At 35.2% G+C, this 15468-nt stretch overlaps 1 protein-coding gene across 1 annotated transcript in view; it reads right to left on the bottom strand.

The window, feature by feature from the left end:
- LOC125683343 (lysophospholipid acyltransferase 2-like) overlaps window positions 1-15468 on the bottom strand; it is a 65218-nt gene that overhangs the window by 27497 nt on the left and 22253 nt on the right. The window contains exons 5-8 of the mRNA XM_048924405.2: window positions 14906-15035; window positions 9195-9224; window positions 8417-8507; window positions 6975-7076 (exon numbers count right to left, since the gene is read on the bottom strand). Of these exons, the coding sequence (XP_048780362.2) occupies window positions 6975-7076; window positions 8417-8507; window positions 9195-9224; window positions 14906-15035 (353 nt within the window). The remainder of the gene's footprint in view (window positions 1-6974; window positions 7077-8416; window positions 8508-9194; window positions 9225-14905; window positions 15036-15468) is intronic.

The raw sequence follows: 15468 nt of genomic DNA, 5'->3' as shown, positions 1-15468 counted from the left end.
CTCTATCCACTGAGGGTGCAGTAAGCATAAAAAAGTACAAAAATTAACAGAAACCTACAACTGATTGCAAAGGTAAGTATTCCGGTGCACTAATTTTCTTTTCTCATATAATATGTCATCAATAACCAAAACAACAAGATGTGTTTGTGAAACACAAATCCTCTGATAATGGCCAATTCCAAAAATGGACAAGGTCACAAGGACAAATATCTTGGTACCAGTAGAAAGATCTTGTCAGTCAAGAAATGCTCATGTGCAATATGAAAGCTCTAATATTTACCATTTAGACGTTATGACCAGTGTCAAATTTTTTAAAAGTAGGTCAAATGCCAAGGTCAAAGTGTATCTAAAGTGTAGCATGTACAAATTCAACAAAATCCCATACCTCCTATAAAATTTGTCAAATCAAAATGGCAGCGCAATATGATCAACTACATATGGTGACAAACATTTCTACAAAATTTGATAAAAATGCATCAAGTGGTTTTCGAGGAGTTGCATCCACAAAGTGTTCTTATAGTGTAGCATGTACAAATTTAACAAAGTCCCAAAACTCCTGTCAAATTTCTCAAATCAAAATGGCAGCGAAATATGATCAACTGCATATGGTTACAAACAATCCCACAAAATTTGAACAAAATCTGTCGAGCAGTTTTGGAGGAGTTGCGTCCACAAAGTCAAGTGGGACGGACAGACACCAGTATTTCTATGTCCCCTTCTGCGTTGCAGTCGGGGACAAAAAAGTTATCAATACGGTGTAAGTTTGTAAAGTGTCAGATGAAGGTTTTTCATTTTCTTTTACAACAATAAGTACAGAAAAGGGAAGTAACTTTGTACATGATTGCTATGCTTTACACAGAATTTACAGACATGATCTGGATACCTCCCACTAATTACCACATGTAGAAGAATTGGTAGTACAAGAAAGCAGTGCATTTAAGTCAAACTGTTCCTGCATCCCCACGCAGGACATGAAATCAGTGTGTACACTGAACTTTAGAAGCCTGATATTTGTCGTACAGGGGAAAAGGCTGTTCTGAAAACCATTTGCCATTTCAGATTATTTTTTCTTATAAATGTAAAGTCAGTTACACTGTTTAACTTATGCCTGCTCCAGAAAAATAAATTCCCCAAGCCTCACTATCATTTCCTGATGTTTAAATTGCCAAAGTTTGTCCCAAAATGAATTTGACAAGCCATGACAAGATTTCAACCCAGGATGGCAAATTTGATAATCTTTCATTTGAAGATGCCTCTCAATGAAGATGAGAGAGAGAGAGAGAGAGAGAGAGAGAGAGAGAGGGGGGGGGGGGTAGTGTGAGAGAATGTTAACATTATTGTCAATGAAAATGATGTAGAGGACTATCCCCATCTGTTAAATAAAAAAAATATGAAAATGTCTAAACATGCTGAATAAGGAATAATGCATAGAAATGTTTATACTTTGCAACAAATAATACATGGTGCCTTAGTTTTTCCAACAGAAATAACTGGGAGAGTGATTCTTGCAGAGGTAGTTGGATTTCTAAAAGAGGTTTCAGCACCTTCGTCTGCTGTTACTTCATCAGACTCTGTATTTCTGTATTTACTGATAATTCATCAGACACCCCCCCCCCCCCCCTCTGTATTTACTGTTACTTCATCTGACACCCCCTCTGTATTTATTGTTAATTCATAAGACACCCCCTCTGTATTTACTGATAATTCATCAGACACATACCCCCACCCCCCCCTCTGTATTTACTGTTACTTCATCTGACACCCCCTCTGTATTTATTGATAATTCATAAGACACCCCCTCTGTATTTACTGATAATTCATCAGACACATACCCCCACCCCCCCTCTGTATTTACTGTTACTTCATCTGACACCCCCTCTGTATTTATTGATAATTCATAAGACACCCCTCTCTGTATTTACTGTTACTTCATCAGACACCCCCTCTGTATTTATTGTTAATTCATAAGACACCCCCTCTGTATTTACTGATAATTCATCAGACACACCCTCTGTATTTACTGATAATTCATCAGACACCCCCCTCTGTATTTACTGATAATTCATAAAACACCCCCTCTGTATTTACTGATAATTCATCAGACACCCCCCCCCTCCTCTGTATTTACTGTTACTTCATCTGACACCCCCTCTGTATTTATTGTTAATTCATCAGACACCCCCTCTGTATTTATTGTTAATTCATCAGACACCCCCCCTCTGTATTTACTGATAATTCATAAGACACCCCCCCTCCTCCTCTGTATTTACTGATAATTCATAAGACACCCCCCTCTGTATTTATTGTTAATTCATCAGACACCCCCTCTGTATTTACTGATAATTCATCAGACATCCCCCTCTGTATTTACTGATAATTCATCAGACACCCCCTCTGTATTTACTGATAATTCATCAGACACCCCCTCTGTATCTATTGTTAATTCATCAGACACCCCCCTCTGTATTTATTGTTAATTCATCAGACACCCCCTCTGTATTTACTGATAATTCATCAGACACCCCTTCTGTATTTACTGATAATTCATCAGACACCCCCTCTGTATATATTGTTAATTCATAAGACACCCCCTCTGTATTTACTGATAATTCATCAGACACCTCCCTCTGTATTTACTGATAATTCATCAGACACCCCCTCTGTATTTACTGATAATTCATCAGACACCCCCTCTGTATTTATTGTTAATTCATCAGACACCCCCCTCTGTATTTATTGTTAATTCATCAGACACCCCCTCTGTATTTACTGATAATTCATCAGACACCTCCCTCTGTATTTACTGATAATTCATCAGACACCCCCTCTGTATTTACTGATAATTCATCAGACATCCCCCTCTGTATTTACTGATAATTCATCAGACACCCCCTCTGTATTTACTGATAATTCATCAGACACCCCCTCTGTATTTATTGTTAATTCATCAGACACCCCCCTCTGTATTTATTGTTAATTCATCAGACACCCCCTCTGTATTTACTGATAATTCATCAGACACCCCCTCTGTATTTATTGATAATTCATAAGACACCCCCCCCCCCCTCTGTATTTACTGATAATTCATCTGACACCCCCTCTGTATTTATTGATAATTCATCAGACACCCCCCTCTGTATTTACTGATAATTCATCTGACACCCCCCTCTGTATTTACTGATAATTCATCAGACAACCCCCTCTGTATTTACTGATAATTCATCAGACACCTCCCTCTGTATTTATTGATAATTCATCTGACACCCCCTCTGTATTTATTGTTAATTCATAAGACACCCCCTCTGTATTTATTGTTAATTCATAAGACACCCCCTCTGTATTTACTGATAATTCATCAGACACCCCCTCTGTATTTATTGATAATTCATAAGACACACCCCCCCCCCCCCTCTGTATTTACTGATAATTCATCTGACACCCCCTCTGTATTTATTGATAATTCATCAGACACCCCCCTCTGTATTTACTGATAATTCACCAGACACCCCCCTCTGTATTTACTGATAATTCATCAGACACCCCCCTCTGTATTTACTGATAATTCATCAGACACCCCCCTCTGTATTTACTGATAATTCATCAGACACCCCCCTCTGTATTTACTGTATACAAGTGATCCTTATAACTAATGCCAGGCAAAATGGGACGAAACTTTATGTAACCCAACCCAAATCCTATTCTTTTCTAACTACAATTTAGGCATAAAACATTGCCGATATGTACATCTTTCCCAGCAAAGAAATACACCGATTCTTCAGTATTTCACCAACGACAGAACTCTTTCCCAAAGACGTTCTGGACAAGGCAAACACAACAATTTTTGTATGGCATGCTTTTCTTTGTTGCACATGTGCTTACATCGAATAACGCAAAATGAATGACTATTGTCCTTGGAATAAAATTCACCATAGTGAGAAGAGTTCTACTTGACTACGTTTGTATACAGATGTTTCACTCTCTGTGTTCTCTTTTAACATTTGTATACAGATGTTTCACAATCTGTGTTCTCTTTTAACATTTGTATACAGATGTTTCACTATCTGTGATCTCTTTTAACATTTGTATACAGATGTTTCACTATCTGTGTTCTCTTTTAACATTTTTAATGCCTTTTATATAGAGAATGGATACGCATTTAAACTAGATTAAAGGAAAATATACACATGATTACATAAGACATGAAAAAAAGTGTTGAAAATGGGAAATAAAGAATAAAAATGTGGCATGAGGCATGACATGAGGCAGATTCAAACCATGGCAATAAACAATTACAGCATATACTACCAGCAGTGGTCAGAGCTGCCATATACACTCGCCTATAAGTCGATTCGCCTATAAATCGGTTGTATAGTTTATAGGTTATTTTGGAGGGAATTGCCATTGACCCATTTATCAGTCTGTCTAACTTTTTTTAAAAATCGGTTGATAATTTCAAATCAATGCTTTAATGTTTTTACCTGTTTTTCAAATAATATTTTGAGAAATGCGCCAATATTTGATATTTTTTTTCTCAACAAATCAATTTCACATTAATATTCTTATGTATTTAGCTGTGTTCCAATAATATTTTGGGATATGACATCGATATTTCACTTTTTATTCTCAACAAATTAAACAGTTACTATTTTGTTTATTTCGTCCATGTTTCTGATGTTTAAAAAATACTAGACTATACATTACACCATCCAGAAAAATACTTATCTTCTTAGGACACTCCTATACGTCGGACAAAGAGTTTTGGACCAAAATTTAACTCCAAAAAATCCGACTTATAGGCGAGTATATACAGTATTCTAAGCACAAGTAATACCAGGTGTTCAAAGCCAGTCCCTAAATTTTTAGTCAATTTTTTCAACCCAAAGACAAGGGTGCTCCTAAAAAAATACTACTCAGTTAATTGTTCTTAAGATTGTAACATATCAAAATATCAACAACAATTTGAAAAAATCTTCGAAACAGGACTGCCTTGAAGGACTTTAAGCCAAAAGTCATGTCAAAATCCGTGCTTATATGGGGAGAATGCTATTTAGGCCAACTCTGAAGGTTAATTTCAACTGCACGTTATAGATAATAAATTATAGATTCAAAATGAAAATTTCAAATAATTATATGTACGACAGAAAATAATGAAAGAAACTTGACATAACAATATGAGTTTTTCCAGAGAGTTGTTTTTCCCTATCGGCCTTTCCTTTTGTTACCCTGATATGATCCTTTTGACATGTGCTGCACATTCTACATTAATTGAGCAGCGAGGATGTCTTTATCGTGCTAACACTCAGTGATACAGGGTCTTGGTTTTAAGGACCTGCAGCTATCACGGGTACTAGAGCCTCTCTGTATCATACACCCTCTTTGTGAGGGGTGGAGTTAAAAAAAATTCACTCACTTAAGAGACATCAACAGCTGTAGGTAAAGTGGCACAATTTTGGCCAATGCATTACATTCAAGGTTAGAGCAATGAGAGGTTTTTAATTATTGTTTATCATGATACATTTACATTTCCATAGTTTTTGCCATCAATACATTTACCAATTTTTGAAATGATAGCCATTTCCTCATACATGTGAACAATGTACATAGGAACCTTGATAAATATAGTATGACTATTTTATCATCTTGAAATTTTAACAGAAATGTAAGTAAAATGTAAATATTTAAGGAATGACTTTAAATCTGATAAAAAAAAGCGCAAACTGACCAAAACCAGGTTATACTCGTATAACTTGCCCAGAATTAAAGTCATTCCTTATAATTTAATGCAAGAGACAAAGATACTAACCTTTGTTTATCAAAATGTACATAATTTCGGAAAAAATACAAGTCAACTGAACCGCGCAATGATTCACTTAGCAACAACGAAGCGTCTAGCTGTGAAGGTCACCATCTTTAATCTTACTTCTACGGAGCCTAGCCTCTTTATCAAAATATTGTATCGAAGGTGAAGTTTGTCATGATAGAAAATACTTGTAGACTATGCATACAATGCGTATTTCACTGCCTTTCAGAGATAAAGATCAACTTTGAAGTCGCTCATCTCTGACAAATTGAGAAAATATGGGAAATTGCATTGTTTAGGCCTACCCCAAATAAATCTTCAAATATCAGAAAATGCAATAATTTGCGGCTTTTAACTCTGTGAAAATTTCTACTACATGAAAACTTACCATTGCATGCAACGGTGTCGCTAATAGTAAATCCAACACAAGAAAATATGTATAAACAAGTGACAAATTGTGATCCACATGTAAATGTGACTGACATCATGTGATAAAATGTGACGAATGAAGTTTTGTTTGCTTTCTTGAAAGGCGAATCAAGCAATGAAACACCCCTCCCCCCTCTTTTCCCCCAGTGAGAAATGTATTTCAAAATGAAAAGGACAATGCTTTCGTTTATCATTAATTCGAATATAATATATTTGTTTTAATGTATTATTTGACCATCATACAAAGAAAGATGTTTTACAACAGTAAAATTTTTGGGTACAAGTAGATGCTAATATTGACAACAAGAAAACAATATGTGTATCAAACCGAAGAAACTTATTGTACACGTTGACTTTCTATTTCATAGAAGGCTGAAAACAGTGCTGTGATGTAAATTTAGAGAGAGAGGAAAAAAAATAGTTCCGGCTTCTGGTTGTCAAGGGGGTGTGTCCCCATACCAAACCAGCTGACCAAACCAGATTATACAAAAATAACCTGTATTCCTCAATTGGAATTTGACCAATCGGAGACAATAAGAATTAAATTATAAAAAAATGAATTTCATTTTTGAAAAATTACACGAGGGTATGAACTGCAAAGCTTCACACCAGCATACTTTCCATAAAGCGCTAAAACATTTCATGAAGTATGCTAGTGTAAAGTGTCGCTGTTCATACCCTCAAGTATTTTCAAAAATAAAATTCATTTCTTAATGAGATAGTGCTACATATATCCAGAACTCACCTAGCTTCCAAGCACAATAATATTTTCCTCTGACCAAGGACACACAAACGAGAACATAGAGATTTCTGTACAGCCAGTTTGTCTGGTAAAGGAATTCGTCATCTACAATAACATCACTAAGCATGTTATTATAACTCAGTACTGAATCAGTTTGAAATCTACTTCACCAAAAGAGACAAATGTTGGGTCAGAAATTATGTTTTATTAAGGAGGAAAAATACATCGTCATAATGATTTACTCCTTCGAAATTTGAAAGAAAATATAGATATCATCAAAAAACATATATAATCTTATCGGCCAACTGGGTAGCAGTAGGTTGACATGTCGGCAGATGAGCTGTAAATCATGGGTTCGAGTCTTAACGGTAGTAGGAGTTTGAATTTTTTTTCAGATCACTTTCTAGTAATACTGCATTTTTAAAGTAATTCCACCCTCCTGTGATGTCATCAGATTTTGCAAAATCAATGATTTCTTTACATTTATGCGTAATAGGAACATACATTTTGTTGGAGTCTTTCCCGATAGTTATTGTAAAAAATCTTGTTAAAAATAAACTATTTCAAAAGTCTAAATTATAGATGAATAATCAACGATACGTTTTGAAATATTGAATCCAAGGGTAATAACTCTGTTTCTATTGATTTCTTTATCAAGTCTATTATGCGATAAATTTCCTTTATTTTTACAGATATTTTGTATATTTTTGTGAAGATACAGTTTCATGAAATTGTTATGAATGCTACTATATCGTCATAACAAGTTTGTATGAAATTTTGATAACGCTGTTTAAGGAAAATTGCAATTTTCTGACGGTGATAGATGATTCTGTTTATGTATGTCTCGTATCTTAAAAAGTGTGATGACATATGTATTTTATTTGATAATTTGTTAGTTTTAATTCTAATGAATGGAAATAAATACATTTTTCAAACTTGTATCAGATAAAACTGCGAGTATGGAGTTACCTTAAAGTAAAAGAGATAAATTTGAAAGTATTATTGTCCATATCCTCCACTTTTCATCCATAACAGATTTCTCAGTGTGTTGTCTATCCTTAACCAGAAAACATAAAAAGTCAAGAGTTTTTCATTTCCTCAAAATACAGGGATTGTCCAGCACCGATACTGAAATATATCTTGAACTTGTTTTTTCCCTAACATGCTACTTTTATCAGACAGAAAATGAAAAACAATAATTGACAAGCATTTCTACTGGTACATAACATACACAAAAAGAATCAGCTGAATATTCACAATCCCTGAAAATGTGAATACAGGTATAAACATACTACTTCTAATGAACTGTAGATCTCGCATTCACTCCATCACTCCATTATTGCAATCCTCCCCCCCTTGCACCTACTAATTATGACAGCCATGATTCACCCAGATCATCCCCCATAAATTACAGACAAGTTCCCGAGTTTACAGTCCTGTTTTACCTGCCATGTAACGAATTGGAAAGAACACAGGTGCAGTTACCATGACAACTCCACATATGGCTGCCGTCAGCAGTTTCTCCTTCACGGCAGACTGAAGTGACAAAATTAAGACTCATTAGGAATATTTAATTAAAAAGAAAGGAGAAGTGAGCAAGCTCACATACCCCACGCTCTAACAATGCTTGAAAATGCCTCACATAATGAATGGTAATGCTATGCATTACTGCAAGAACAGGACAGATGGGCTCTAAATTCTAAGTTCAATAGGGGCATAACTCCCAGAAAAAGTATTGAATAAGAATTTTCTGGGAATATGCACATCTATACAGTGTGTCCTTATTAACTACAAAGTTTCACGAAATTATGTTGAGCGGTCTCGGAGGAGTTGCGCTGACTAGAAAAGGACAAACGGGCTCAAAATTCTAAGTTCAAATGGGATACAACTCTCAGAAAAATTATTGAATCAGAATTTCCTGGGAATATGCACATCTGCACAGTGTGTCCTTATTAACTGCAAAGTTTCACAAAATTCTGTTGAGCAGTCTCAGAGGAGTTGCGCTGACAAAAAAGGGACTGACGGACTGACAGACTGACGGACGGGTCGAAAACATTATACCCTCTACAACTTTGTTGCGTAAGGTATACTTACCATTACTACAATATAATTAATATTTCAAAATAACTAAAACACATTGCCGGAAGATCATGATTATATTCCTTTTCTTTTCTTTATCCGATTTCTGGTTCACACCATCATCAACCAATTGTGAGAACATACCTCAGGCTGTGGTTCTGTGGGGGTTTTCTCCTGAAATAAGATCTCAGTGATCACAATGTTCTCTTGAAATAGTAAATATGATAAAGACAATGCATCAACTCAGAAAGAATACATACACATAATGTAAAATCTGACAAATCTGTGCACAAAAAAGGTTCAAGCCTTGTATTCCGACGGTCCGATAGTCCAATATTCCGACGGTCCGATAGTCCAACATGTTGACCACCACCAAAAATTTAAATTAATAGAGTTAAAATTTATTCATGTCAGGCATTATTTTATGGAAATTACCAGAAACTGCCAAAATCAGCACGGCCTGATTATAAATCAGACAATCAATTTCTGACCAAAATCATTCAAGTGTGAACTAAATCAGAGAAACCTGGTATTTATGGGAATTAAAACTGCTAACTGATGAAGTACAGGCAAAATATGTAGTAAATGACCCTTACCATTGCAGAGAAATTCAACCAGTTTTTTACACAGACGGACACACACCATCAAGCTTTAAACCGGATTGCTTTGAAATCTGGCCAAAACACATAACTTTTTTTTAAAAATAATTATTGCCTTTCAATGTTATGTTTAAGTCTCTCCGTGTCTTACTCCCTGACATGATAAAATTCTTATATCATTTTGAGATCTAACTGACAAGGTCTTTGTGTATGAGTCTATGAAATTATTATCAAGATAATGACGCAAATGATATTTTGGTCGATGATGAAAGACTGCTACACGTGTTGTAAGTTTTAATCTGTATAATCAATCAAAACAAAATGAATGTTACAATGAGCTGTCACATACAGAAAGTAAAATTTAAAAAAAAAATTGTTCACATTAATGGTATGATTTGGCAAAAATAACATTCATTCATACATTCATAATACTTGCAATAACCATGTTTCTTGGCAAAAAAAGGAAAGAAAAGGAAAAAAAAGCCTAAAAAGCAAACAAAGGCAAACAGAGCCCTGGTGTCGTTATCCAGGTGAGTCAAGACCTTATAAGAAGTGTCTAAACTGTAGAAGTTGTTATGATAAGGTGTGAAATATGCCCCAATAAAAAAGAAAAATATTACAAATGAAGTATATTATGCTGGTAAATTGGTAAATATCCCCTCTAAAAAAAATTTGGAATAAAACTCAAAATATCACTAAGTAACCGATTGAGATCGTTAATTACAGTGAAATGCCATTAAATGACATCCGTAACGAAGAAAATGTTTACACTAGTTTATATCAAAGTTATTCTTAGGAAATGTAGCTGAGAAACAACATGTCCATTCCATTCTTAGTATATAATGTTTATAGCATAAATATTAAGATAATGTCAGCTAATACTGTAAATATTTGTATGTTTGTAAGACTTTTACTGACCCCCTTTTTCGCTTCATTTCTCAAGCACTTCATTTGAATTTCTAAGAATATCTTAATCTATAGATATAAAACGATGTTCAAAATTTTGGAAACAATTTCTTTATGCACAACATCACTTAGCTTCAATTTTGATGAATTTTCTGTTACTGAATTTGAACAAATATTTGGTTTTTATAGTTAGTTGATTAAACAAGAGGCCCAAGGGCCTAGAATCGCTCTTCTGATAAATTGTACAACCCCACCATTTCTATTCTTAGCCTCTTAGTATTCTAAATCTTTAGTTAAATCCTAAGAATTCAAAAAAAGTAGGTCAATGTGACCTACTTTTTGGTCTACACATTTTGAGAACCCAAGAAATATCAACTGACAAAGTTTGATGATTTTAAGCCAATTAGTATCTGAATATTGAAATATAGCTGTCAAATTCCAATCGTAGGTCATGGTGACCTACTTTTTGGTCAGCGAACTCCGAACATGCAAGAAACATCAACTGACAAAGTTTGATGACTGTAGGTCAAATAGTATCTGAAATATATAAATATAGCCGTCAAATTCCAAAAGTAGGTCAAGGTGACCTATTTTTTTCGTCAACACCCTTCAAACATGCAAGACCCAACAACTGACAAAGTTTGATGACTGTAGGTCAAATAGTATCTGAATTATATAAATATAGCCGTCAAATTCCAAAAGTAGGTCAAGGTGACCTACTTTTTGTCAACACCCTTTGAACATGCAAGACGCATCAACTGACAAAGTTTGATGACTGTAGGTCAAATAGTATCTGAAATATATAAATATAGGTGTCCAATTCCAAAAGTAGGTCAAGTTGACCTACTTTTTGGTCGAAACCCTTCGAACATGCAAGACCCATCAACTGACAAAGTTTGATGACTGTAGGTCAAATCCTATTTGAAATATATAAATATAGCCATCAAATTCCAAAAGTAGGTCAAGGTGACCTACTTTCTGGTCGACACACTCCGTTGACTCAAGATGCATCAACTGTCAAAGTCTGATGATTGTAGGTCAATTAGTGACTGAAATATATAAATATAACTGTCAAATGCCAAAAGTAGGTCACATTGACCTACTTTTTGGTCAATACACTCCGAAGACTCAAGATGCATCAACTGACAAAGTTTGATGATTGTAGGTCAAATAGTGTCTGAAATATAGTAATTTAGCTGTCAAATACCAAAAGTAGGTCACGGTGACCTACTTTTTGGTCAACACAAACCGAAGACTGAAGACTCATCAACTGACAAAGTTTGATGATCCTAGGTTTTACAGTGCCCAAAATATTCATCTAAAATTGAAAATGTGAAATTTGAATATCTGCAAAATTCAAAAAGTAGGTCACTGTGACCTACTTTTTTATAAATATGTTTCAAGGCCTCAAGATGCATCAACTTACAAGATTTGATGATTCTAAACCTCTCGGTATTTGAAATAACAACTTAAAATATATCTATAAATGATAAGCCATAAAATTCAGAAAGTAGGTCACGGTGACCTATTTTTCAGTTGACGCATTTCAAGGTCCCATGATCCACCAACTGACAAGTTTTGATGATCATAGGCTTCAAAGTGTCCAAGATATGCATCAAAATTAATTTTAAAATAAATACCTGCAAAATTCAAAAAGTAGGTCCCCGTGACCTACTTTTGAGACAACTTGACACAAGGTCCTAAGATGCATCAACTGTCAAAATTTGATGATCCTAGTCCTTATAATGACTAAAATATCTAAGATTTAAGGAATTTAAAAAAAATTTTAATTTAGGTCAACTTTGAAGTGACCTTGAGACCACGCCCTTTGCCCCAGGGTAATGCCTTGAACAATTTTTAATCTACAACATATCCTCATCCTTATGTGTAAGTTTGGTGATAATCTGCCCTGTGGTTCTTGAGAAGAAGATTTTTTAGCAACCACTATTTTTTTTTGTATTTTCCTGATTATCTCCCCTTGTTAAAGGGTCACATCCCTCTATTTAGTATGTATGAAAGCCCTTGGGCCAATGATACCCTGTAACAAATTTGAAAAAAATTGGCCAAGGGGTTCTTGAGTTATAGCCCTTTTTCTAAAAAGTTTACGCACACCGCACAAATGGCCATAGCATTAGCTCTTTGAGCCTTTGGCTCAGAAGCGCTAACAAATGCTGATGAGGATTTATTAGTGAAAATTTGTATGTGTCCATGTTAAAAAGTATATCCTACACTATATAACCATTTTGAACTGTGTTCTTTGGAGTTTCTCTACGTTCAAAATATCTCTTTTTTTTTTTTAGCTGGAAAAGAAACCATTGCTGAACAGGTACTCATGTACAAATCATGCAAGCAAACAAACAGGAACAAAACCGAATTAATCTCAAAAACAAAAACTATATGACACAACTTAAAAGGAACCTGTTGATGAAATCAATAGGCGTTCTTCTGATGACTTTTTTAAGATGCTGTTCAACATCAAAGTTCCTTCCCCTTAAGAATCACTTTATATACTGAATACTAAAGGGGTTCTGATTTTCTGTCATGCAATAAACTGCCGGTGATACGTCAAATAGTGTAACAGATGTAACTAAATCTTTATGACATTAATTTCCAGAGACGGAAGTGCAGTTTTTTGCATTTCGACTTTCTTCTTTTTTTCAACAAACTGTAATCTATACCTCAAAATTTAATTAAAATAAGATGGAATTCTTCCCCTTTCGATTCTATTCTCTTTCATTTGCAACCAACCTCAGATTTATTATCGCAAATCACCTTTGAATTAGAACGCTTTACCCGATATAGCATTGCGTTGTGTGACGACACAATTGAATGAGACGATTGAACAATTTGAATGACATGTCTGATGTAATACAAGAGTTTTCACTGGCCGATTACAGCCCGCCCACTTTCTCGAGCGGATTCAGTGTAGCTGGAAAACTGTACATAGCTCTCTGAAAAGATCCACCTCTTATAAAAACCTTCGATTTACGGGTCACAAAAAGCTGCGGACGGTTGAGGCCTGAAATCGGTGTATTCTTGTGTTGCTGTCTCATAAACTCAATATAAAAAAAATCTTAACATATTTTCCTACTATATACTTGCGTCCAAACATACCTTCAAATATTCATTAAAGCCACACACCACCCGAAAACTCGCAGCTTCAAATGATTTCGTTTGTTGACGTAGCCATGTTAGGTAGCCGGTCAATTCGAACTCTTGCTATCGGTTGTAAGTTGTAAGTTATGTATTCGCTTTTCATTTATTATCAACACGAATAATTAATAGAAATTAAAACATTTTTGTACCAGTTTTTGTAAAGGTAAAATAAGCTCTAGATGAACGAAAATGCTACATAAGGACATTAGATGGAGACCGGCCGGCGCGGCCGCTCATCACTAATGAAAGCCGCACTGCCGTGAGTTTAGCTATTTGAATAATTATCATTTAATAGGACTGGGGTGGTATATTATTTAAACAATTTAGCTAAAATATTTGTGGGGTATTAGTACACATCTAGACGCTATTGTGCCAATATGGAAATGAACCGGGATTCGAATTGACTGGCTACCTAACATGGCTACGTCTACGAACGAAATCATCAAAAGTTGTGATCCGAGTTTTTGGGTCGTATGCCCCAATGAATATTTGAAGGTATGTTTAGACACAAGTATAGTAGGAAAATATGTTAGGAATTTTTTTAATATTAAATTTATGAGACAACAACACAAGAATACAACTTTTTTTCTTTCTTCCTTTGAAGTTTTTTTCCATCTTGCATCTGGCCGTCATGTTTTCAAATGCTGACTACTCCCGAATAAGGGAATTTGGGCGGACTTATACATATGGACCAATGAGAGTTTCTGTTGCATTTCGCAATTGTATTACAAACAGATTCAATTGTGTCGTCACACAACGCAATACTATATCGGCCAAAGCGTTCTAATTCAAAGGTGAATTGCGATAATACATTGAACAGTAATTGAATTATTCGAAATTGAATTTTGATGAAGTCATTGAACATCCGAGTCACAATAAAACTTTTCCCAAAATATATACATGTAGATGTAGGTCGAACCCGACCAAAGTTTTCCCACTGTGCATGTTTTGCTCTTGTGATGTAAAAAATTGCTCTGGCACACAGCACTTTATCCTATATTCTGCTGCCAATTACACAGCAATCTCTTATATGTGGCCACAAATTATCGGACTGTTGGAGTTTTCGGACCGTCGGAATACTGGCCCGTCGGATAATCGGACCGTCAGAATACTGGGCGGTCACCAAAAAAAAAATGGAAAGAAAAAAACCTTCAAAACAGATCTGAAGTTCATAAAATCCCTCAAAACAGATACCTGGGATTCGTACGAGCCATCCCTGCCCTCAATGAACTTGATGTAGTCATTGTAAAACACCAGAGGTCCCACCATTATGTTGTGGAAGCTAAAGACGTAACTGAAATACTCCAGTACAGAGGGAATCTTTCTGAAGAAGAAAAAAACAGAATGAGGATACACTTTTACTGCTGATTTTGTTCTAGCCTGATAGTTAGTTAGTTAGAAAAATTAAAAATTAATTACACAATTGTTACATCTTTGCATACTACTGTGTACTCTGATTAACTGTCACTTCTAAAACCCATAAACTTTTCTAACATAAATTTTAGAATAATAATCTTTATTTCTAAAGACACCTTTAAGACGGACATACAACTAGCTATTTACCAACTTGCACGGGTGTTAATTTAGCACTAGAGGATCATTTTGTGGGAGAAAACCGAAGTACTCAGAGGAAACCCACATGTCCAAGCAGGTGACCATCATTACCTCTCAGTACAACTACTGCAGATCACAGGAAAGGTCGGGTTGCAGCGGTGAAAAACAAGCGTGTCGACAATAACACTACCATACATTTTGAT

This window comes from Ostrea edulis, chromosome 6, assembly GCF_947568905.1.
Source record: "Ostrea edulis chromosome 6, xbOstEdul1.1, whole genome shotgun sequence".
Taxonomy (NCBI): Eukaryota; Metazoa; Mollusca; class Bivalvia; order Ostreida; family Ostreidae; genus Ostrea; species Ostrea edulis.
Note: the sequence above shows the minus strand (reverse complement) of the source record. Positions and strands in the feature narration are given on the sequence as shown.